At 40.6% G+C, this 24,838-nt stretch overlaps 1 protein-coding gene and 1 long non-coding RNA gene across 22 annotated transcripts; one reads left to right on the top strand and one right to left on the bottom strand.

Moving 5' to 3' along the window:
* Nucleotides 1-130: 130 nt before the first annotated feature.
* Nucleotides 131-24,636, bottom strand: LOC311439992 (uncharacterized protein). Of its 21 annotated transcripts, XM_084526356.1 has the most exons (8): nt 23,996-24,630; nt 21,746-21,832; nt 19,689-19,872; nt 18,575-18,668; nt 18,227-18,338; nt 16,406-16,585; nt 12,886-13,077; nt 131-447 (listed from the first exon to the last, which is right to left on the bottom strand). In XM_084526356.1, exons 5-8 carry the CDS (start codon nt 18,246-18,248, stop codon nt 308-310), a joined length of 534 nt encoding a protein of 177 aa, XP_084382482.1. In that variant the 5' UTR covers nt 18,249-18,338; nt 18,575-18,668; nt 19,689-19,872; nt 21,746-21,832; nt 23,996-24,630; the 3' UTR covers nt 131-307. The 21 variants fall into 21 exon arrangements, 20 of the variants coding, with proteins under 20 accessions (XP_084382482.1, XP_084382485.1, XP_084382467.1 ...); XM_084526359.1 differs by lacking the exon at nt 21,746-21,832 and having other exon boundaries at nt 19,689-19,890; XM_084526341.1 differs by lacking the exon at nt 21,746-21,832.
* On the top strand, nt 2,448-12,323 carry LOC311439994. Its single transcript, XR_014695135.1, has 4 exons — nt 2,448-2,743; nt 6,239-6,332; nt 11,176-11,752; nt 12,183-12,323. It is a non-coding gene; the product is annotated as an uncharacterized lncRNA (long non-coding RNA).
* Nucleotides 24,637-24,838: the final 202 nt, after the last annotated feature.

The following is a 24,838-nucleotide window of genomic DNA, read 5'->3' as shown; positions in this document are numbered from 1 at the left end:
AGCGTGCTGCCTTGTAAATGGGCTCAAAATATTGCCACCAGGGACTGGAAAATTTACAGTTCTTCGCATTCAACACGTATTTTGCCCTTAGTTCACGGATGGGAAGCATTAACCAGGTGCAAGGCAGCAGAGAACCAGGCCGTATTTTACTAGTTTCATAATTTTGGGGTAACACAACACCCAACAAACCCACTAAAAAGGAGTGGCAATCAGCACATGGATTTGCTCACACAATGCTCCAACAAATGCGTTCTGAGTAGTTTTGTAATGTCACTTGTTTTCGGGTTCAGCTAGGGACGAGGGATGGTCAGCACGGTGTAACCAGCAGATCTTCCAGCAAAAGACAGGTACAGTCCTGCAGGCAGGTGAGGCAAGGCATGGATTTCCCTTCTTGCCAGAGCAGCAGAGAAAGCCCTGAAGAGCCCCAGCGACAGCCCCTTCTGCTGCCTGTAATTATTTGAGGAAGTGAAAGATGGTGACTCATGGCTCGGAGGGCAGCAAGAGCACAGCTATGACACCAATGCACGGCCGTGGATTAGGAGGTGGATAGTCACAAGAACGTGTTACTTCACACAGACAGTTATATATTACATCACTTGTAAAAATGGATCAAGTGTGTTTTACTAGCACTGCTATTCCTGCATTCAATGCATACAGTGAAGAGCTTGGCACTCAGAACGAGCGCTGGGTCTGGAAACTTTGCAAAGTTTTGCTCCAGTCACTCTTTAAAGTCACAGTCCTCATTCCCACATGTCTGCTCTTTGTCAAGCTTTTGTCTCTTTTGCTGTCACACCGTGGTGTTTCGTCTGGCACAAGCTGGTTTGGCAGGAGCACTTTCCCCTTGTCTCCACCTGGTCCCTATTTACCTGAACACAGCTGCACGAGGCTTCCTCGGACATGCAGGGCATTAACTCGTTGTCTTAATTGCAAATAAATGAGTGGGTGTGTTACTGCCTGAGAGCAAGCAGAGACTTACTAAGGCTGACAGGATCTTTCATGCAAGAAATCAGCACAGTTTCTGTCCAAGCCTTGCAGTATTTTGATAGCACTGGCATAAGAGAGAGGGAGAACAGTCGCTGGACAGTATAAATGAATCATAGAATTGAACAAGTACAAAATGCTGCACAAGTGCTTCATATTTTCCTAATATGCACCACAGTTAATTATGCATGTGGAGAAAACATATCAGTAGGTTTTTACCCTCAGCTAGAGGTCCTTTCCGTACTAGCAAAACTGTCAACAAGTGGTGACTGTGGCAATGAACTGGCTTTCACCTTGCTGCTAATTAATGAAAATAAATATCTGTGATTTGAGATTAAAACTGCTGATTTTGTCAAATATGTTAGTAAGCACTCATAAAAAAAAAAAAATAAAAAACATTGCTAGCTATTAATTTGGGCTGAGATAAAGATAATTCCTGTGTCCTCACAAACGATTAAAACAAAAGCCACCTTTTACAATGCCTTTTTTGGTTTTTCAGATACAGCACTCTGCACGCTAAAACTGATCTCCTGATCCAACTGCTGCTCTAACTTGCATTGCTATAAATCAGAAGCAGCACTCCGGTGTACATGAACTCACAGTCAGACTATTTATTTTTTAGGAGGGTAGATTAACAAAGGCGTGGGTAGGAAAGAGAAAGGGGCCATAAAGTAGAAAATTGATGGAGCCAGGCACACACAGGATACACTGTCCCCAAATAGTTCCGCGTCAAATAACAAAAATAGCTGTAACTTCATTGCCTTAAGAGCTTGATTAACTGTAGGGTTAGACAGTAGCAAGGAAACACGTCTAAGAATAAAAGATTATATCAAGTCAATGTGCCCATTAGTCTAAGTAAGACCTTTCTTTGGTTCGTGCCTGAACCTGGCTGTTTCTCTGCAACCTGCAATTTAATCCCCTGTGACTGTAACACCCTAAATGTAATCCTCTGTGAAATCAATACATAACCAACTCTCTGTTATTAGGGGAAGGGGGGCTGGGGGAAATTGGAAAAAATGGATAATCCAAGTACTTCTGGGCCTTAGTTGGCTCTGGAAGAAACACGGTCTTTTCCGTAAGAGTTGTGCGCTAGCAGATAAATCCTGCACGGCCAAGCTGGGAAGTGCAGAACCAGCTTAGGTAGCACTGCGTGCATAATATGGCTTATTCACAAACTCAGTAATGAAGCTAGAAATAATGGACAATAAACCCTGTTGTGTTTTTTGTTTGTTTTGGTTTGTTTTTTGTTTTTGCTGTTACTACAGAAAAAAAAAATATGTTTTAATTAATGTTTATAAAGTATTTTGAAGTGATTTAGACAGTGTTATGATGGTACCACAAGCAGAAATGAAAACATTAAAATTCAAAAATGATTTCATGAAGAGTAAGATATTGGTTCTTAAATAGGATTGAAGTAATAGATGTATCCCGTTGCAGGAATAAAAGACTTCATCTAGGAAGAATGGTAACATCGTACTCCTTAACACACTGCGGAGGGAGGCAGGAAAGCACTCTCTTACTTGACTCCCAAAGATAATGAAGAAAAGTACCTTCAATTTCCAGAAAATGGATTAAAACCTCTTTAGACCTGGCAGATTAAGATTATTAAGACATTATTTTTTTCTTAAATGACACTGAACCCTATTTTCAGAGCTTGCTGTGCATCTTTGCCTGTTGTTCTCTCCAATCATTGTCTGGACAGAGAAGCTGAAGACTACAGCAGAGCTTTCCAGTGTCTGGCTACGTGAAATCTGCCTTCTGGGTAAGTCACTGTTCATTTTTATGAGCTTTTGCTATCAGCTTCTCCTGAAAAGGGTTTTAGCCAGCACCACTTTTCACTTGTTCCTCTTCAGTGATTTTCGTTTCACGGGATGTGAATGGAAACAGGTGGCCACAACTGGCAGCTCATTTGCCTTAACTCTTGCTTGGCTTTTTCCTGCACCTGCACGGGCTCCTTTGCCCATGACTGTGTTGATGGCTGGTGATGTTCAGACACACTCAGGGTACATTTACAAAGGACCAGGTAAAATTTAGCTCAGAACTGCAAGTTGCTGTATAAGCAAACAAACAAACAACAAGTAATCTGACACTTGAAAGAACCAGAAACAGTTTCCTAATGCATTGAAAAGAAAATATAAGGGAGATCTAGTGCGTAAAAAATAATGGGCTACAGAGCTGATGTTTTTGTAGGTGAACAGCATCACCTGAAGCATTTACCTAAATGTATTAGATTAGAAGGAGAATAATAAGAAAATGAAACTTGCAACACACTGAGATAGATGACCTTTTTCGAAATCTGCAAAATGAGAAAGAACTCGTGTGCTGGATTGACCACTGCAGCGTGCCTTCAAGATTCAAGCAGATCAAGATGCAAAAAGATAACCTTTAGAGACAAATTAGTGGACACTCAACCATGGATAGCTGAGGCTTTTCAACACGCCAGGGGCAGCCAGATAATGTAAGGCGAATACTGTAGAATTTCAGTCCTGTTGCAGAACAACGTTCAATAAATTAACGTCGTCCTTTGCTTTTACCGTGAAAAGCTGTATGCCCCCTCAGCACCTCGAGCCAGTGACGGTGCAATCCTCAATTCACATATTGTAAATTTAGAAAAGATTGGAATGTGCAACTGATCATACCTAGCATGTTTACACATGCTGTTTGATCCCAAAATACTGGCTTATGTCATTAATGGCTTGTGTCATGCTCCTTTCTAGCTTGAGAAGTGGCAAAGGTTTACCATTTTAACTGCAGTAGCCAACCGCTTAAAGAAAAGTGAAAAGCAAGCAAAGAAAACATAACGGGCACAGTAAACATGAAATTTACATTTCTTTGAGGAACAACTGTGCTTTTAAAAAAATTCTTGATGCTAGTTTTGGCTCTTGAGATAACCAAAACCTGCATATTAATAACCCAATTTATCTTTCCATGCCTTCACTATAACATATTCCATTTCATATCATGACATAACCGGTCTGTTTCCAGTCATCCTCACTTCTCATTCTCATCTAACACAACCCAAGAAGCTTGACAGAATTTACAATATTTGCTTATTTATTTGCTTACCCCACCCCTTTTCAATGCATGTATGCTTATATTGGGGATTTATTCTTCTCTTCCCTAAATCTGTAGGCAACTATTTGTTAGCACCCCTTTATTATTAATGGATATATTCATAATTAACATATTTAGTATCAATTTTACTTCAGTCACTTTTACCTTTTTTCTTCTAACGTATTAGATTAGAAATAGTATTGAGCCCTCAAAAAGCTTTATTTTTCAGATCTTTAGGTACCAAGAGAGCCTTCTGAAATTTTATATGAAGGCAACCAATTTCTAAGAGTAGAAAATAAGTAGATCTGGACCGAAACTTTACTCATCCTATGTGACCATAGCTGACGTTTGGCTATATCATTGTCTAGAGATGGACCCTTATTAACCAAGCAAATGTTCATCATTCTTAGAGTCCAGGATGAATTATTGTGCAAGTCATTTCAGAATCCAAACCAAATGCATCTCCACTTACAGAAGAACTTGATTCTTGCTAGTTCTTGTACAATGGCACTGATGCTGAACATTGGCAGGAACTAAGTTGAACATTTAAAGCATTTGTTTTTTTTAAAACAAGAAAGAGTGACCAGCTATCAAAAACTACAACAAAAACAAACAAACACACGTATACAAAAACAAAACAAGCAAACAAAAAAAAAATTGTATTTTCTCATGAGGTATGGTCCATGTGAGTTTTGTGGTTGGCTTATAGTCTCCAGTGCAAACAAAAACATTCTTAAAATTATTTTCCTGATGGAAATTTTGTCAGATCCACATACAAGAAATGTCTGGCAACTGATGCAGCAGCCACATCTACATTTTGCTTTGGTGTCCTCAAAGCCCAGTGTGTGATGGGCAATAGGACAAGGTATGTATCACCGAATGCAGCCAGGGAAAAGAGACATAACCCTGTCAGAAGGCTGGTCTGGGCTAAGATGACAGACACACACACAGTGTTCTGGTCTGTGGCAAACATCTATTTCTGGGGCTTCTCACTTGCAAAAGATGTTCTGCAGGACTGCGTTTCTGACAGGCCACTTGTCTGAGGCCCGCCTGCTGGTGTGACCTGCCTAAGGTGCTCTGACTCTGGGAAGGTGCAAAGCCGGGGCAGTGCGAAGACCAGAGCTGCACTGCCTCCTGATGGACCAAGGGAGAGCTTTTTCCCTCTTGTCTGCTGACAAATTGCACAGCTGTGGTGTTACATGTCAGCACTTGCATTGCGGATCTCCAGAGACAAACCAGGAATGTTCTGCATGCCAGGCAGTGGCGCTGAGCCATTACATTGAGACAACCTTCTTGAGGGAACCATGGGCCCTGGGTGAACAAGACGAGTGGGGAATCCACTGATGCTCTGAGCTGCAGCCTTGTAAAGAGAGGCAGCTTACTGCAGTGAGGCTGGCTATACAGTTTAAAGAGGAAACATCTTGCAAAAATGTGCTAAATCCATACGGTGTTTGATGTATAGAAACCATGCTGATTTTGGACAACTTGCATGGTGTTGTTTGAAAGGTAAGGTAGATGAGATTATATGTCCTTGAAGTCTAAGGTATGCTTACATCAACATTTGTGGTGATCCTGAAGCTGTTTGATGATATTTATCATCATCTGGAGAGTTTCCAGTGGAAAACATGATCTTGCTGACCTGGAATCTAACTCGGCTCCTGCGACCTATATATTCAGAGTAAGAGTCAACAGACAGATTCACATTGATACTCAATGCAGAGAAGCAAAGGGCTGGAGTTACCTGAAATGAGCTGCTCACCCTTTGAGGTCATCTTCTAAAATTAAGCTTTCATTAGGATATAAACTGACTTACAGCTCTTGCTTGTTTCACTGAATTACTGGTTGTTTTCCTTTTCCCAAATCCTTCCACTTTAGAAAAGCTAAAAGGGCTTTTAAAGTTATGTTCCTGCTGGGAATCTGGAGAATCTCTGAGAGACTGTAGAAATAGATTTTGTAAATAATTATTTACTGAAGGAAATGAAAAATCTCAAAGCAGTCTTGAGAGACAGACAATTATGAAGAAAAAAATAACCATCACTAAGTTTAAATGACAGATGCAGATTCATTTATTGAAACATCTGACATCTTGATGGGTTAATAATAACAATAAATTTTTTTGATTTGATTCCTGGAGGATTTCTTTGTTACTTCTCAAGTCAGTAGGAAGTTTACTTTTTTTTTTTTTTTTTTGTATGTGTGTCAGCATCTTGTGAGAAAGGACATAGAAAAGGAACACCAAGGACAACTATTGGGATAAAGAGAAATGTGAATTGAAGAGAAATAACTCATGGTCACAGGTAACAGCAAAAGCTTTACTATCTCAGAAGATATTTTCAAAAGAAGACTAGTGAACCACTGTAGATAAGGCAACAGGAAGATGGATGCACAACTTCTTGGAAAACTTTGCTCACAGCTGATATGAGCGGTTTGCTGTCAAACTGGAAGGGCGTACCATGTGGGAACCTGCAAGAGTTAAGTCCTGTTCCTATATTTTTCTGTTATTTGATGGTCCAGGTAACCAAATAGGTGACACACTGGAAATCTGCTTGTGGAGTAAGGTACTCTGGGCAAATGGAGGCAGAGAAAAAGTTTTCAGATCGAATTCCATGTTTTCCAGACTGTTTCTCTGATCTCTTCAGATCAATTCAGCAATGACAGGTGCTAAGTCCTACACTTAGGAGGGGAAAATATTCTCTGAGAAAGTACAGAATGGGAATGACTAGAGAGAGAACAGTTGTTTTGAATAGCACCTGTGGAATATTACAGAGGATCAAAGCTGAACATAAGTCAGCAACAACATGCTGTTGCAATGAAGGCATTCATCAGCCTGAGCTGTACAAATAGGAGTTTGATCTGCCCATGGTGTAGTCAGCACCAAGAAAAATAAGAAAATGAGGCCTCAGTAAGAACACGACATCCAGTCTGGCAGTTGAACTTTAAGTACTAAGTGGACTGAGCAATTCAGAAAAAAGGACAGGAATAGTTAAAAGCCTACAAGAGGACAGGCACAAAAAAGGATGATGGAAATGGTATTGTTCAGTCTAGAAAGGAGATGAGTGAAGACAGACATAAAAATAACCTTTAAAGAAGAATGGGATAAATTGTTTCCCATATGCAGGGTAGAGATGATGGAAAAAAAGCAGACTTAAATTACACCCTTCAGTCAGGAAATGACCTTACCTGACAATACTTCTGAAATTACTTCTGATTTCCAGAAATAGAACCATAGAATAGTTGGGGTTGGAAAGGACCTTAAAGATCACCTGGTTCCAAACCCCTTGCCACTAGACCAGGTTGCCCAAAGCCCCATCCAGCCTGGCCTTGAACACTTCTAAAAATGGGACATCTGCAACTTCTTTGGGCAACCTGTTCCAGTGCCTCACCACCCTCATAGTAAAGAATTTATTCCTTGTGTCCAATCTAAATCTTCCTTCTGCTATGTGGGACAGTATAAAATGTTTTGGCATTAGAATGCGAAGCTATAAAGCCAAGAAAACTCACAGTAAGTCTCCTTGACCCAAACAACACACCATCCATTTTAGACACTGAAAGCTCCTTTAGCTTTAGTAGTTTAGAAGGAAATTAATTAGGTTGTATTGAGAATATGTTGACTTTTCCCTTTTTAGTTAGACACCTGCAGGAGGAAAAACAATAAAATAAAATTAAAAAACAGCTTTTAAAATTAAACTTTCCCTCTTCTTTTTCTCCCTTTCCACTTGCTTATGCCTAGAGGACTTGAAAGTTCAGGGTGTAGGTTTTTTTGTTTGTTTGTTTGTTTGTTTTTGGTTTGTCTTTGTTTTTGTTTTTTCCATTAAGAAGATCAATTGGGAAAAAAAAAATCACAAACAAAAACAACAACAACAAAAAATCAGCTCCAGGCAAACATATCAATCAGGTCATGTTGAACTTGGCCCATGAGAAAGGTAATATTTCTGAAAGAATGATAATTCATCTTAATTTTTCTTAAACTCACAGTTGTATCCTTACCCTCTCAGTTTCAAAAGAAAAGCTGAAATTTCAAGCAGTGTCAGAGACATTACAAGGAGGTTACATGCTCAAGAGGAGCAACAAAACTGCTCAGGACCACCCTGACACAAACGAAAGCCCAATGTTAAGAACACAGACAGGAAAGTAAGATAGACCCCGAAGGAAAAAGTTAATCCTGAATAGTTTCAGTTTGATAAAACTGTGAGTAACTACAAACTGGTTTTTAGTAAAGAGAAATGTCAGGAAAGTTTGAGCTCCTCCTCTGTCTCTTCAGAGCATGGATTTGAACTGCATGTTCCTGTCTCCAGATGAGTGACAGCCTTCTGGGTTTCTGGAACCGGTCTCTTTTATTTTCACGTTGAAGCTACTTTAGCTAATATAAACATGCAAAAGGCAAAGCAGCAGGATTCAATCCATATACATCTCACCTTTCCCTGGGACTCACTCACTTCTGGTGGTCAGGTCAGATAGTATTTTTCCTACCCTTTGGTTTGGAATGAATATATACAGGTAAAGCAACTTATTTCAACCCTCAAAATATTCCCATACTAGATGGTTTTTGTGTCAAGGTGACACAAAGTGGAGTTGAATTTTGTTTTGGCCAATGACCAGAAGCAGTTGTTTGGCTGCTGCATTTGCTTCCAGGGGATCTTTTGGAACATCTCCAGCTAAAATGTCTGTCCTTTCCTAGACACAGTTACAGGACAATATGTTATTTGGTTCGCATTGTGAAAAACAACTTTCTGAATTTGTCATTAAGAAATCGAAGCAGTTCCACACTGTGGAGAAGGGACATGAAAAAGGCAGGAGATCCAACTCCTCTTCCTGTGTTCATTTTTGGAGGGCATATTATGGACTGGGACAAACAATAATAATAGTAATAGTAATAAAAAGGTTCTTCGGTATGTAACCAAGACTGTGGACCTCTTTAGTATGAATAGGTGATAAACGTCTGCCCAGCGTGGCTGATATTACACACCCTACCTGCTTCTGCATCAACAGCAAGCAGATAAAGGAGCCACAGACCCTTCCCAGAAAACCCAGTGTCCAAACGGCACATGGGATTTGTAGCCACAAACAAGGCAGCTCATCTGATGTTGGCTGCAGCACACAAAGCTGCAGGCATCTCGTATCCCAGAGAGCTGGGAATGATGTAAGGAGATAAAATCACCGTTAATCTTTTTCCTGGCCCAAGTACCTGAGGTTCAGTGGAATCATCACCAGAGACATGTTCAAGTTAGGCACTGAGCTCCCTAGAAAGACTGTTTTGTTGACACAGATTGTGACGTTCAAGCTGTCTATTAAACACTGCTGTCTGATAGCATTGATTTTATCCCCTCCTCCTTGACTGCATTAGGAAATCTCCTCTGCTCTGTTCTTGATGTAGGCAGGAAAAGCCAAAAGCCCTAATTAACTTTTGATTGAACTTTTAGTAACTTAAATATCTAGGGCTTGCAGCCATTAACACAGCCTGGAAGCCAACACTTGTTAGTTATGTTAAAGTAAGCTGGCACCAGCCTCACTAGAAAGCCTCAGGCAACCCAGGAAAATATCAGCAAACTTTTAGGTAGCAACAAAATCCTCTCTTAAGAGGCAATCAAAAAATGTTCAGAAAATGATGGCTCCTTCTCTCTGTCCTTTGTGGCTAGAAGCTTGGAAAACACTGCAATGTCTACGTTGCATTTCTGTAAAAGCTCCTTTTTCCTGGTGGTTCTTCTGCCTTATTAGTCCCATGTAAAATAAGTTTATCATCTGAACTATCTCCTGTGCTTTCACATACAACCTGGCTGAGTCACCAGTGATTCAGCTGGCAGCAATCGATACCCAGACAAGACTCAGCCTATGCTGACTGTGCCCAGAGCTGCTGACACCCATCCTGGCTTCCCAAAGCACCACTGCTGCTGCTGTTCATGCCCAGTGCCTCTGCCTGAGCAGCAATGAAGCGTTGCAGCAGAAATGCCACCCTGAATGTGGGATCCAGCAAGGACTGGCAATTACAGCAAAGGACCCTGGAGAGATATAAGGATGTACATGTGTTTTAAACCAAGATGGATGGCTAAAGCCAACAAGGCACTTGCCAGCCCCTGTAGCTTGCAGAGCCTTCTTGACACCACCAAAAACACTGCCAGAGTTTATGAGAGTTGGAGCAGCTGGGAGGACCCCAGCCCAGCAGCTCTGAGGGTGCAGCACTCCCCAGGAGCTTCTGTCACTTCAGGGAAGTGGCCCCAGTTACTTGGATTACAGACACCTCTGCTATTCCCCAGGCAGTTAGAAGAGACCCCTATTCCTTAGGGAGTATCCATGGAAAGGTATGGCTAGATGACAACCCATAGTAAACGATACTATAAACTGCTTAACAGTAACATATCGTTCCACTGAGGTATCTGCTTCATTATTCCAGCTGGTGGTGCGTTTATGCTCTGAAACATGAGGATTGGTGGCCCCTGACATTTTATCCAAGCTGGTCTTACCACAGATGCTGTTCTTATAGTCATAAGTGCCTAATCCTCATTTTCAAAATGTTTTTAAATTGACTTGACATCGTCCTAGGATAGGTTAAACAGAAGTTATTATTTGTTTTACATTAGCAGCTCATAACCCACTTCTGAAAAAAGCCCTAAAGCGTGAGGCTGCCTGGACAGCCTTTCGCACTCTCCTCCCTTTGAGCAATCTCACTACAATATCTGGTCCCCCGCTCTGGCTATGGCCCAGAGTGACTTGCCCTGAGCCATTCAAGAAATTTGTGGTAAATCTGGGTATTGAAACTAGCTCTCCCAAGGGCTCACCCAAAGCTTATTTAAGTCAACAGAAGTCTTTCCAATTGATTTCAATTAACTTTTGAGCAGGTTCCGAGTCTCGGGGCACTGCCTTTGCCATGACAGCATGCTTTTTATACCGCTCATTTTATACACCTATCAGATTTCTTCCAACAATTCTTTCCAAATTAAATTGCCTTAGGGTGTAAGGGAACATTTCAGAGAGATGAGGGACTGTAAGCTATCCCATTCTTATTGAAAATCAATGCGGCTTGGATACCTAACGCAAATTTCTGCCATTTAAAATGTTCCCATTAATCAATCCAGTCTGCTCTGTACTGCCTTTCCCTATTTTTCTCTTTCCTGTCAATCTCTTTTTCTGTCTTTTCTGTTGCAGAATGGGAAGATGACAGGAGATCCTAGCACAGCTGGACACTAGGCAACTCTGAGAGACTGCTACAAATGAGTGCCTCAAAGAGTGCAATCCCCAAAAAAGGATTTATTAAAAACAGATAAAATTGGGTATTAGCTTAGTTGAGATGTGCTCCTCCATATTTATCCTCTGATTTCAGTAGTACATAAAAAACCTGGAGTGCTGCCATGACAAACTAAGCCTATCATTTTCCAGTGGCTTTAATATGGGTCAAAACATTTAATCAACAAATATTAATTTATTTTAGTATTCTATGGGGAGTCCCAGGGTGACTTTAACATAGAGCTCCTTCTAGCTATTTAAACAAAGAAGAAGAAGTGGAAGGACATCCGCTGTGATTTATTTTCTCTGGATGATCAGTGGGGAAATTGGATACGCATGACACACATTCATTTAGTCCTCACTTCCCTTTGATGATTAGGGCTGAATTTTCATTCTGGTGTATGGGGATTTGTGCGTGTCACTCCAAACAACAAGTGCCATACATCTAAGTCCAAACTTAACTTTCCAAGAGCAAAATTCAGAGATACAAAACTCTAGTGTAAGTGGCAAAAACAGAATATTATAATTACTTGCAAGTAATATTTATGTTATAAAGTTGAAGCCTGAGCCTCACGGAGGCTTGACTGAGTCTGTAGTTAAGATCTTTGCCCCAGCTTTTACAAATAAAATGAAATAAAAATTATGGAAAAGATGTGGAGGCATCAACTTAATTAAACCTATAACAACTGATTAACCATTTCAAAACATCTGTTACTTGGTCCTTTGTACAGTATTGGAAATAATCTCAGTAATGAGGTGTGACCAATGGTTTTATTGTGTGAGCATTGCAGCCTCAGCAGAGGAAGGCTGAAGACGCATAGCTGTAGCTCAAACTGATCTCAGTGAAATGCTAGGTCTGTGTAGCCAAACTAAGGAAATTAATTTGTTTTTAGCCTTTATTTATTAATATAACTTTTTTTTTTTTACAGACTATGATTGGATAGAAACGTGAGCAACTGTTTTTCAGAAAAAGCCCTTTTGTCCTTCCAAGACTACCAGACATTAACTAGCAGAAATGAGTTCTCCAAGCAAAAGCTAATGGAAGGATGAAATAAAGCTTTGTAATGGATTATGAAGCTTTGCAATTGCTGCTGGCAACCCCAGCGGTGATTTGAAAGGCTACTACTCTGGCGTAATATTTTCCAGTTTTCATGTAGTCCCAATGTTAAGTGATACAAGCAATAAAGCTCCCCCTTCCCTTCCCCTGTAAGACTATTCCATACATCACATTGTGAGCAAGTTTTATTTTTGGACTGTGATGAACATCTCACAGGATCAGGCCAGTAGCAAGGCCGCGAGCACGTGGTAGCGATAGCATCACATGGACTCGAAAACAACTGCCTTCTACCACTGCAGCGCTTGGCACACTCATTGAAACGACCTCAGAATTAAAACCAAAACAACCACCCAAGTAAAACTGTACTGTCAGACGGCAGTACAAAACCCAAAGAAATATAATCTTGACTAAATAATCACCCTGCACTCAGATACTAAATATCTGGTGGATCTATTTTAAAAATAGACATGTGTCACCCCCCGACAGGTCTCGGCACTAGAGTGGGGATTCGGTCCCAAGGAATCAGATACGAGTGTTCACACACACACACAGTTAAAAGAATGGGAAAGACTGACCTTGAACGTTTCTGGCAAAAGATAAGTGGTAACAGTAAGCAGTCGAAGCTGTACTTCTAGGAGGCAGCAACCTCAGAGCTGCTTCTGCTCCATTTGCAGATAACCATCCTTGGGCCATCTCAGGAGGGGGTGCTAGTACACTCGGTATCTGAAACACCTCAGTCTTCCATATACTTATGTTTACACAGAAATCTGGAGAAAGATTTAAAAAAATGAAATGTAATTCCTTGTTACCCACGGTTTATATCTGTCCACTTAAGAAAACAGAACAATTCCAAGCTGGAACAATGCTGTGGCTCTTTTTCAACTGGGCAGCTTAAAACAAAATGCTTGAGGGAAGTGAGATAAGAGCAAAGGTTTTAAATAGGCGATGTCATGCATCAGTAGTGAAACTGAGAAAACATTATCTTCTCTCACTCCTCAGCAGAGTTCAGATTTCTTTATTTCAGGCGTTAGTGTTACAAAACCTTTGCGAGGGAAGCTCCAGAGAACCTCTGTGCCAACAGGAGGCCTGGAGTGCCATACACCGAGAAAACATAAGTCCGATAATCCTCACAAAAAAATTTCCATGCTGGAGCATTTAATATTGTAATTTCCAGCACACATGGATAAACCCCTGCTGGATGGATAACACAAAACAAAACCAGTCCCACTGGACAGGCTGTTTCAGCTCTGATTCCACATAATAGATTGCATAATACACTTGGGGAAGTTGTTTTTTCAGCATCTTCACTGAACATTCCAGAAGAATTTAAGCAGAAACCCTAATAATAACAGCACCCAGTGCACAAAGGCAAGAGATGGGCAGGCCTACAAATTCACAACAAACACACTGTCGAGTTGTAATTCTTCCTCTCAGGCTTTCCTCAAACCATCTTTTCCCTCTCACCTCTCCCAAATAGTTTTCTTGACAGGCTAGACAGAAGGTGAGTGACCTTTTCCCCTGACTTTTGCTGCTATAAATGGGACTCGTTTAAATAAACAATAAATGACTAGTCTTAAAACCATTTGAAATCATCTATGATAAAATTTTTCATTAGGGCACAGCTTCTGGTGCTCAAAATCAACATAGGGATGTTGATTTTGGTGGAAAGTTTAAAACAAACAGAACACACAATTCCCAAATCCGTAAGTCATCTCAGATATACATCAACAAGGATCCCATCAATGAACATGATTTATGAACATGGATACTGATAAAACCTTACCATAGAGAGCTATTAACCCCCACGAGTTTATTCAGGCTTCAAAATTATTTTTAAAAGATCTGAGCTTTTAGGTCATAGAGTATATACAAAATTTTGGAAACAATTTTGGACATTTAACAACCAGTTATTTAACATCCTTTACAGTTTTCTTTCTGATTTCTTAGTCTCTCTTTCTCTCTCTCTTTTTTTTTTTTTTTTTTTTTTTTTTTTTTTTTTTTTTTCCTGCAAATCCTACAGTTAGATGGGTAAACCAGCACATTTTATATGGATTATTGCACTGGTAGGGGTTGAAAGTGCTTGGCCTACAGCCTTGTATCTCATTGCATGCCCAAGACCTCCGATAATCCTTCAGAAATACACTGTCTTGAATCTTGTTGCTTCATTGGAGGCATAGTTTCTCTGTCTGCTTTCCAAAAATCTTTCAAGGCATCTAGTAGCTGCACTGTAGGCCACTCAAATCACAGGTGGTGAAGGACCGATAAACCAGCCTTAAGAAAACTTATGCATGTTTGTCTGCAGCTTTCTGATTTTTGACTGCAATTACTTTCCTTCTTTGGGGTCCTTTCCCAATGCCTATGACCAAATCAACATATAGAAGTTAAAGAAGGGCTGAACTTTCCATAGAACATTAATGAGTTATTAGCATTCAGACACTTCCACAGCGTCAGTCTCTGCTCCTTCACCTTGCATCCACACCTGATTCTACAAAAAGCACATTTTCCCTAACTTCTTAATTTTTTTTAAGTAATCGTTAAAATATTTCAATACCATTTTTCCAAAGATCAGAAATGATAGACCGTAGATCAAGTCTGCAAAAGGTATATAATTGATTTCCTAAGCAAAAATGATTAAATTTCTCACATCTCTGTGGACTTAAACTGGAAAATGATAGGTAAGCATCCTGAAGAATTTAACTCAAAACTGACTGGTTATAAAACATATTTCAATTTCTTACAAAAGCCTCATATCATTGCTCTATATATATCAATCTGACTGAAAGAGGAGGCAAAATGAGGGATCAGCTCTCATGGTAGAGAGAACCCACCATCACAAAGGTCTTTGGAAACAGGCACATTTTAGCAAACCTCTGACCCAGCTCGCACTTAGGTCTCTCATTCCTGAATGAGCACTTGAAGTACTGTTTTTCCCAATTCTGTTCTCAAAAATGGAGTTTTAATTTTCCTAGATCCCAAGTTCACAGAGAGAAAACTCAAAGAGAGAAATAGATATTTTCAAGGTTTATTATTAACAAAAAAAAAAAAATTCCAGCTCTTTGTTAGGAAAGGCTTGTTTGCATAAATTTCTCATCTGAGTGGTTTTAAGTAAGAAAACCTATTTTCAACTGAGAATTCATTTAATTAATTGCAACAGTGTAATTACTACTGCAAAAATCAAGCTCCAACACTTCTGAGCCTGTAACACGTGTAGCACAGACAGTGGAATTAACTCACTATGTATCCCAGAAAGTTCAACTTACATCTCTGTCACAGTTCACAGCTCCAGCTTTTATACCCTTATCCAGGCATAATGCCACTCTCTTTTGCAGTAAAGTGACATGAAGGCAGCTGTTAGCATGATAGCCACATGTGACAATTTCCAATAAATTTCAAAATTAAATAAGCCCCTTTCCAGTGATTCTTTGATGTCATCTAATTTTCTGCCAGTTGGTAAAGTCAGAGACAGAAGTCTCAAAGTAATCTGAATTTTATGGTTCCCAACTTCAATTCCCTGCAAGGAGCAAACCATTTTCTGCTTCAGTCTTTGAGGGCTTATTAAGACAGAGGAACTATTATAACAACAATGAAGAGAATGTTTGCTTTTTGTGTCAACTCATAAGCCTGTCTCAGTTGTCGAAAATGGAGAACCCTTATGCTGTGGTTTATACCGAGATCTGAACAAAAGCCACCCAGTCTCACAGACTCATTAACACTTCAAGAACAAGAAGAATATTGTATTTTTCCTAGGTTACTCCTTACTGAGAACCACCCTGTAAAGGGTTTTTTAAGTTAAATCCCAGCAGAAGGAACCGAGGCTACATCTGTACTGCTTTTGTTTAGAGGACCAAGGCTCCTCCATGGCAGATTTCTTCCCCATGGCAGATTTACTCACTCTTTATGCTACAAGTGCCTCTGAACATATGCTTTGTGCCATGTGTTAGGAGGTAGAATGGCACTCAACTCACAGTACAGTTCATTTGTGTGCCAAGGTGGGCAAGAACATGGACTCGCTTGCCTTTGACCACTGTTAGCCATTCTAAGGCCAGCCTTTCAGTGCAGCATAGACAAGGCCTCACCTCAGAGCAGGAATCTCACCTGCCAGTAGGCAACCACAGCTGAGTCTAGGCAGGCTCTGATCCTTAAAGGAAGATGGTCTCTTCTGAAGAGCTAAGAGCTGGTATTTCTGTTTGTGGTTATCATCCTTCAGCATCAACTTCTTCAGCTGCTTCACCTTCAGACAGGACTGCTTGGACCTACAGGACAAACCTCTGAATTCTGCAGCCAGAACAGGTGTGAAAACATGTACATGAAATTAGCCAAGTGAAAAAGAAAGATTAAATCTAAATCTAATGAGTTGAGCTGTTGAGTTAAGTAATATTGTGCATAAGATTTACGTAGCACCACTCTTAATTTTTCCTTGTCAGAGGTAATCCTGATTTACTTCCACAGGAGCATTACCTTTTCCCAGACATCCTATGCCTGCTCTGTTGTCAGATGCTGTGTTTTGCTTTCCATGGGTGGGAATTTCCCCTTGTTCTTCATTGCTGGTCTACTCCATTAAATCTCGTTCCATCATCCCTTCTACTAGCTCAGTATCATCTCTTCCTAAAATGTTAATGCAAATCTCATGATATTCTGTAGCATCTTATAGCCCTATATGATGGAGGCATATCCCTGCAGGAGAATTCCAGGTTTTAATTAAAAAGAAGTTCCTGTGTACACACAACTGCTTTGCAGTATGGTTTGCATGCAACTTTAAAGGCCAAAACAGAGGCTGCAAACAAAAAGAACACATGGTCTTCTGTTTAAAAAAAAAAAAAAAAAAAAAAAAAAGTTCCATAGTCTTATTTTTTCATTATTTTTTAATAAACTTGACTCATCATTTTGTAACACAACTGGCAAAACTGCTAAAATCCCTTCCCTGTGGAATGGCACACATATCCCTGTGATGCCTGCCAACAACAGTAAATAAGTCTGCCAGTCTTGCACTCGTGCTAAAGACCTAGATGTTTACAAAAATCTTCTCAAAGATTCCCCAAGTGCTCACAGAGATCTTTAACACTGCAAGCTGTTACATAAAGTCTTTTGTATCTATTCACTTAATCCAAAAACCCAATAAACTCAGTAATTCTGAATTGGAATTCCCATTAATCTCAGAAGACTTTGGATCATGTTCTTCAGTTACTAATGCTACCTCAGTTTATAGGGGTAAACCTTCATATATGTTTGGCTGCCGATACTTATGCCTCTATCATGGATTTCTGTTTCAGGCAGGGGACAAAATGGGATGAGCCAAGACAAATTTACTTGACTATCTATTTCTGTTCCACCAAAGCTTCCATCTGTCTCAGTGATATCTTAAATGTGTCTATACCGAATGTTTTCAGACCTGTGTTTAATTCATTTGATTTCACGTGTCCTCTGACATTTGTAGTGCAAGTTGGCAAGTGTCCCATTTATGCTTTGAGAAACTACCCTAACCCCCTAACTTTAGGCCTAAATAAAGTACTCTTCAAGTATTAACTACTATTAACTGAAGGAAGTTCCTATTGCTGTGTTCTTAATGTTACTGTAAGTGGATCCCTCCTCCTTGCATGGCATCTCAGATGCTGGGTGCATGACATACTGGGGAATTACCCTAGAAAACGAGGACTGAGCCATCATGGACTGAGCAGTGAAGGTCACAGACCTGGGTTCCAGACCTTGACCTTGGCTGACTGAGCGATGGTGCCAACATACCAGAAAAGTGGAGAGTGGGGGTAAGGGTCAGAAGACATTGGAGACAGATGGCCTAATTCATCATCCACCAGAAATAAATTACAAAAAAAAAAAAAAAGGCTGTTCCGAGCATTGTACACACAGTGATGATTGTAAATTCCACAACTGTGGAGACCTGCCAAGCCACTATACACATACCAGTACTGCAGCCTCTGTGCATAGCTCCAGAAAGGTGAAGTCAGGAGAAGATACGAAGCATAAAGGGTGTTCAGCTCTCAGGAAATTGGTTCATAAAACGATTATCCAAGCCCTGGTGGAACGAAAAGCATGTAGAAGTGAAGGACTGACAGGATATTACAGTTTATACATAAACAATGCCTTTCTGCAATGCATAATTTAGTTATCCATGGATGTGATTCTAGATATTATAGCTAATCAGCTTCTTTCAACACCATTTATTTGTTTTTACTCTTAGTAGTTTCCCAGTTGAAGCTGCTAGATTGCGTGTCTTGCTAAATAAAGTTCAGCAGTCACCAAGCAGAGTACCTCGCAGGAACTGGCAATGCTCTGTGATGCTGCTCAGAAGGGAGAGCAGGCAGACCAAAAAGAGTTTTCCCCCAGACAGGATTCTTTGGCTTCTCTGCAAAGAGAAATAAGGACCAGACTGGATGCTGCCTTGGAGTTTTTAGCACCTAGAAATTCACACAGAGCCAGGAAACGGTTGCATCAGTAAGGTTAGCAGCACAGGCTGAGTGCTTTAAGTGGCCTTGTGAGTACAACTTGCCCAGAGATGAAGACAACAGCAGCCATTGAACTGCTGAATGTCACAAAGCAAGTGCCAGAGAGCTTGCTCACGGCCTTTCCCCAGCCCTTTAGCTCTCTTTCCACACAGGCCAACATCTACGCACTACACAACAAAGAGTTATTAATACAATCTCCACAGTCAGCCAGTGTATAAACCCACACGTAGATCCCAGGGCTCCACTCAGGGTTTTCTTAGGAGCACAGGGTGTAGATAACTCCATTTATTGTGTCACTGATCAGAAATTGCAACCTACTGAGCAGCCCTCTTTTTGTTTTGCTGCCAGGTGACCTTGAAAGGATGAGACAGGAGAAGGGATATGCTCTGTGTAAGCAGATTCAATAAGCAAACACACTTGACAATCAAAGTGTCCTTATCAGACTGCCAGCATCCCAGTGACCCTGGGTTGCTCACTAGAAGCTGGTGGCATGTCAAGAGGACCAGCACAACACACCCTACCGCCACCTCAGAGCCCCCTTGGGCACCCCACAATGAAGCCACATCCCTTGAACTCTGATGGAGTTGAGATAAAAAGAACACCCTGGAAATGCTGGGAACCTCCTCCCCAGTTTTATCACACCAGCTGTTTCCATGCACGCTTTGCTCTCATCCCACTGCACATTCCAGAGATCAGCCCAAGCAGCCTCACTCAGTAACTCAAAAGCAGGGAGGACTCAGACAACAAAGCAGAAACTGCTGAATATCATTTGCCAACCCCCATTCTGACAGGGGATGTTTTACTCACTGTTTGGAGAGCTACCCTGCATCCAGAGTGTCCCAGCCTCCTCAGGAAGGGGGAGAAGAGGAGGGAGGGAGAGAGGACTCTCCAGTTTTTCCTTGCTTATTCCAGCTACCCACCTTGCACATCTAATCCAGGTGTGATTCTCTTACATTTCTTATGCAGCAGATGGAGATAGGCTGGTTCCTGCCCCAAGAGGGAACTCCACATGTGACTCACAGTAGTACAGCCCCAGTTATTTCACTCACCCAGCTCTTTTGAAGTAAGGAGCAACACTGTGTTGGTTCCTTTCTTTTATTTACCCTGAAATTTGAGAGAGACCTTTTACAGATTTAATCTAGAAACAGACCTTTGTGCATTTCTTTTTCATATACTGTGTAAATAAAGCAGGTAACCACCAAACAATGGGAATACAATTTATTCCCTAGTAGCCAGTGTTGCAACTTACAGCTGTGCTTGAGAGATCTGGCTACTCAACATCCAGAAGCTGAAATTCTAAAACTGATCACACATCCATTTACAAGCTCAGAAACCCGTACCCTGCCCCAAGCTTACACAATGCTACGGCTCTGTGAGGGTCTGCATCCAGCTGGTAGGACTTTGTTGGGGTGATCTGAACAATGAAGGTCAAGGATGCATTTTTGGTTTTGGTTAAAAAAAAAAAAAAAAAGTCTGAGTTGTTTTGGATAGAGGCAGAATTTCATTGTACTCCAAGCTCCAGCAGCATCTGCCTACAGCCTTTAATGGTATCAACTGCAACTAAAAGTACTCTTGCTCAAACACACCCTGCATGAGATGGTTATTTATGTAAAGCACGGTATGGACAGATGCTGCATCATCCAGGGCCATGCAATAAGCATTTTGCCGATACCTCCTCCAGGACGTGGTTGCAGAAGTGGATTCTGAATGCTGATCCTGCCTGCTGTAAATCTTATTTCTGGACTGGTGGGAACTGTCAGGCATCAGAATGTGAGAATGAGCATGTCATTTCTCACGTCTGTACATTTCTACCCAGAGAAAGAAAGCTATTCCAAGGGAAAGACAGAGCTATAAGAAACTCTGAGTTCTTTGCTTCTGGAAATACACATTTTAAGGTATTTCTGAAGAACAATTTAATTCTCCTATAAGAGAAGTGCAACATGAAGCAGCTGCTGGTTCAATAGCACTGAAAACTGATGCTAGCTCAGCATGATGATAAAAAGTCATAGGCTAAATGTATCATGTTTGGACATTGTTAACACTTAGCTCAAACTGCAGCAACAGAGGAATCCAAGGTCTACTGAACAGTGACTTTAACTGTTACTGCTGCATTAACAAGAAATTCCTGGGCAAAATAAGCAGGGAGAGGAGATACTAAAATTATAAAGCTGAACTTGAAACAATCAAGGTTAACAATAGCCACAGGGGATGCCCCCTCGTGGTTACAATCAAAACGGAGCAAAAAAAAAGAGACAATGGGGAAGGAAAGAGGAAAAAACACAGCAAAGGAAGAGTTACGCAGAACTGGAAATTAGGAACTCAGCCAAACTAGCTTCTCTACATTTCATCTCACTGTAATAGGGAGAAGAGAGACATCATGCCAGAATCGAGGTGAAAAATGCTTCAAATTAAAATAATCCCCAAATGTAGTCATACTTGTACTAAAATGAAATATGCTTTTGCTTTTCTATAAAACCAAATCCACTCTTTCATAAGCTTCTTTGAAAAATAAGATAGTATCAGTAGTGAAATAAATTTAAGTGCACATGTGAAAAGTTCTAGATTTTGTTACTAGGAATGCTTTTATTGCCAGTTAGGGAGATAGTAAAAGCATCCATTGTGTCTAATGAGGAATGAAAGCAGATGCTGGAAATAAAGTCCTTACCAGGGTCTAAGGTTACCTTTCCCTAAGAAAATATTTTGAAACAGTATCTGAAGACTCTCAGCTTGTAAAATCAGCAGGTTGCCATTAACAGTCAATGAAAAAAAAAAAAAAAAAAAAAAAAAAAAAAAAAAAAAAAAAAAAGTGCTTTCCCAGGTGAAAAGCTGTTATCTCTTACAACCTGGTGCTCTACAATCAAAGCTTTTTCAGATGTGTTCTTGCATGCCTAACAATAACCATGCTCAGGTGGGAGCAGCTGAGGGGATCCCAGCAGTCACCAGCTTGAGCAGTCAGGGTTACTCACTCCATCCATACCTCCAGCCTGACAGAAGAATTTTGACAGAATCGTTGTCCCCTCTGTTCATCCTTGGGGATCATCACCTTCTGCGCTCACAGGTTCAGCTACAAGGAGTGAATGATTAGTCCACCAAAAGTTTTCTAAAAACGATTATTTCAGTCATTTCTCAGGGTATGTTTTTACACTTCCATGACAGTTTTTGAGAATTTCTTTTTTACTTCACCTGTACAGTGCTGAGGGGCATTTTTTTGTTTGTTTGTTTCTTGTTGGTGGTGGTTGGCTTGACCTTTTCTGTTGTTTTTAGATAAATTTATTCATAATTCTACCTATTAAGAACATTTTAACAAATTATATATTAACTAAAAATGTGATTTATTCCCATTCTCCTACGTTATTCTGCATATAAAACTAATTTTTGCATTTCTCTACTTGTTCAGGGTCCTTGTGACCAATACAATAATCTCTGGAAATCAGAAAACTTCATAAAAAATACTGAATTCTGCCCTCAACTTTAATAAGAGGGCAAATTTCGTTATTTAGTCCAGTTTGACTCCATCTGCTGCCCAAAGCTAGAAACTACATCTTGTAACCTTTACCTAAGATACTAAAAATATGAAACTCAAAGGCATTAATTTTTCAAAGCACTTGAACATTTGCTAGAGATCAGAACTCTCCTGCGATACCAGAAATGATCAGATTCAGCTGATGATGAAATTTCACATATCGGCAATTAAGAAAATGAGCAGCCGAACACACCCATACTGGAGTTATTCACCAATTACATTACAGCGTTGGGAACTCCCAGCTGACTTTCAAGTTTGTAGTAAGGGCCACAGTCCCAGTTAGGCATCCAGGCAACAATAGTTATGTCGGAAGGACAAATATAACTAGGAAAAAAATGGAGAAGAAGAAAAAAGAAAAAAAAAAAAAGCAATGTTCATATTTCTGGATTTTCATCAGTGATTTTCTCCCAGCACACGTACAACAGAAGCTGCTCTCCTGATACTGACACAGAAGACAACCAGGAGCCCTATGATGCCACGTTCCTGAGGAGCATCTACCAGAGCTACTGCGTAGATCCTGCAGCCAACATACCTGCGCCCAGGCTCCCTGGGCACAACGGGCCAGTGCACCATCAGGCATCCAGAGATTCTACAAGTTCTGGGATGCCCTACAGGTCAGGGCAGATATAGGTTCACTGAACTCTGCGTTTTCAGATAGAAAACCTGGACTCATTTGAAGAAACTGATGGATACAATAACACTCTCCAAAGGTTATTTTTCAGACCCCAGGAAGAATTTGTAGCATGAGCCAACAGAAAAGACAACCATGAATTACAGTATTAAGCAGAACAGACGTGAGCCACCACAAAGAGAACACAAGTGCATGTACCTTGGAAGCCTATCACTTCAACGATTGCATTTTGCAATGGCTGTGTTACATCTCCAAACTTATGTAGCAAGCAGAAACAAAACATTACAGGAAGACAGCGAAGAACTCATTTTTCTGCCACTCCCAACTTTAACTATAGCCAAAAACAGGCAGGGAAATCCCAAATCCCCCTCGTGTTATGTGTACTGAAAACGTATCAGACAATTCTTCCTCCTTTATTTAAGGACTTTCCTTTAAAAATACAGCAAGGGATAAGGCTCTGTTTTTTCACAGTTCTCTCATGCCCTTTTTTTCCAATGTAGTACATATTTTGCCTACCTTATTAGTCCCTATTTGAGACCCTTCAGTTCTAACTTCAGCTGAATATACACGTAGCAGCCCAAGCTTACCGTAGGATGTTAGTATCCAGAAGGAGGTGTTTTTTACCAGCATCTCCTATTCTACTTCTGTGCATAGTGGCATTACTAGCAACGCTCAGTGAGGTCTCAATAAATCTCCTGTTATGTGCAAGCAGTACTTCTAAACCTTAGTCTTTAGCATGTATCAAATTGAGACAATAGCTAAAGGCTTGTCTAGTCTTATCTCACATAGCATCAACCCTCTATGTTTTCACCAGCTTGCCAATTACCCATTTTCCTACTGTGCTTGATAACTAACTTGGTTGATAGACTCAATCCAGCGGTAAACTTTTAAGATAGCTGAAGCTACTGAGGTTATTCAGTTACATTTAGGCTCTGTGACACCAAGCAGCATACACGGAACAGAAGCTCTACTAATTTATTTCCCCTTTAGTGAGATCATAATTTGATAAACTTCTTGATCAGAGGGATTTAGGCTGACAATTTTTTAATAAGCACAGCAATTAGATTCATTACCTGTGAACTGCAGATCTTCCAAAATTTAAACAACTGCCAAGCCATTGCGCTGGCAAGCCTAACAAGTTGAGAGAGAGCAGCCTGCTACCACCACAGGAAAGTTCTGTTCCTGGTGGTCATAGGTCACGGGTATTTAACACCCAGGTGCATGCAATAGCCAGAAGAGCATACAATCACTAACTTTAGTTAAAAATCCATTTGACCTGGCTCTTCAAGTACCCCTTAAGATTTTGAGCTCACTTGCTTCACCTGCAAGTCAATTTAAGAATGCTTTGTTCTGTAATCAATACAAAGACAGCTCTCTACCTTGAGGATAAATTTCAGATTGAGGGTTATCAAAAGCCTAAACACATGCTAAAAACGTAAGGGGGCTGGGTAAAAGCTACTTTGGCTTCAAGAGCTTGTTTCAGGTTTTGTACCCTCTCCTCTTTTCACTGAGAGGCATCTTCTATGCAGCTGATGACTCCAGAGCTAAGCTTACCCTAGTTCCTACATCAGCTACAATCTACTCCGCTTCTGGTTTCTGAAGTTTACTGCCAGTAGTGATTTCCTACTGGATTATCATTCCCAGGGAGAAGTTACTCCATACCAATTTTTCTACTCTTACCCTGCTTTGTACTGTAAGTATATGCACGCCCCAGCTCAGGAAACTTGTATTCAGCTCACACACTCCTCTCCTGCACTTCACATAGAGTAAGCAGCATCAACTGGTTCTCGGTGGGCAGCAGGGACACCAAGCAGCCACTGAAAACCTACGAGGCAGCTTTAGTCTTCTGTTTCAGTAAAGTGACCTGCAGAGTAAGTGTGGTACTACAAGTTCACAGTTTCTCACTGTACTATTTA

The sequence above is a fragment of the Aythya ferina genome, assembly GCF_964211825.1.
Source record: "Aythya ferina genome assembly, chromosome: 7".
NCBI classification, from domain to species: Eukaryota; Metazoa; Chordata; class Aves; order Anseriformes; family Anatidae; genus Aythya; species Aythya ferina.
The sequence above is the reverse complement of the archived record's forward strand: the minus strand, read 5'-3'. Positions and strand labels throughout refer to the sequence as shown.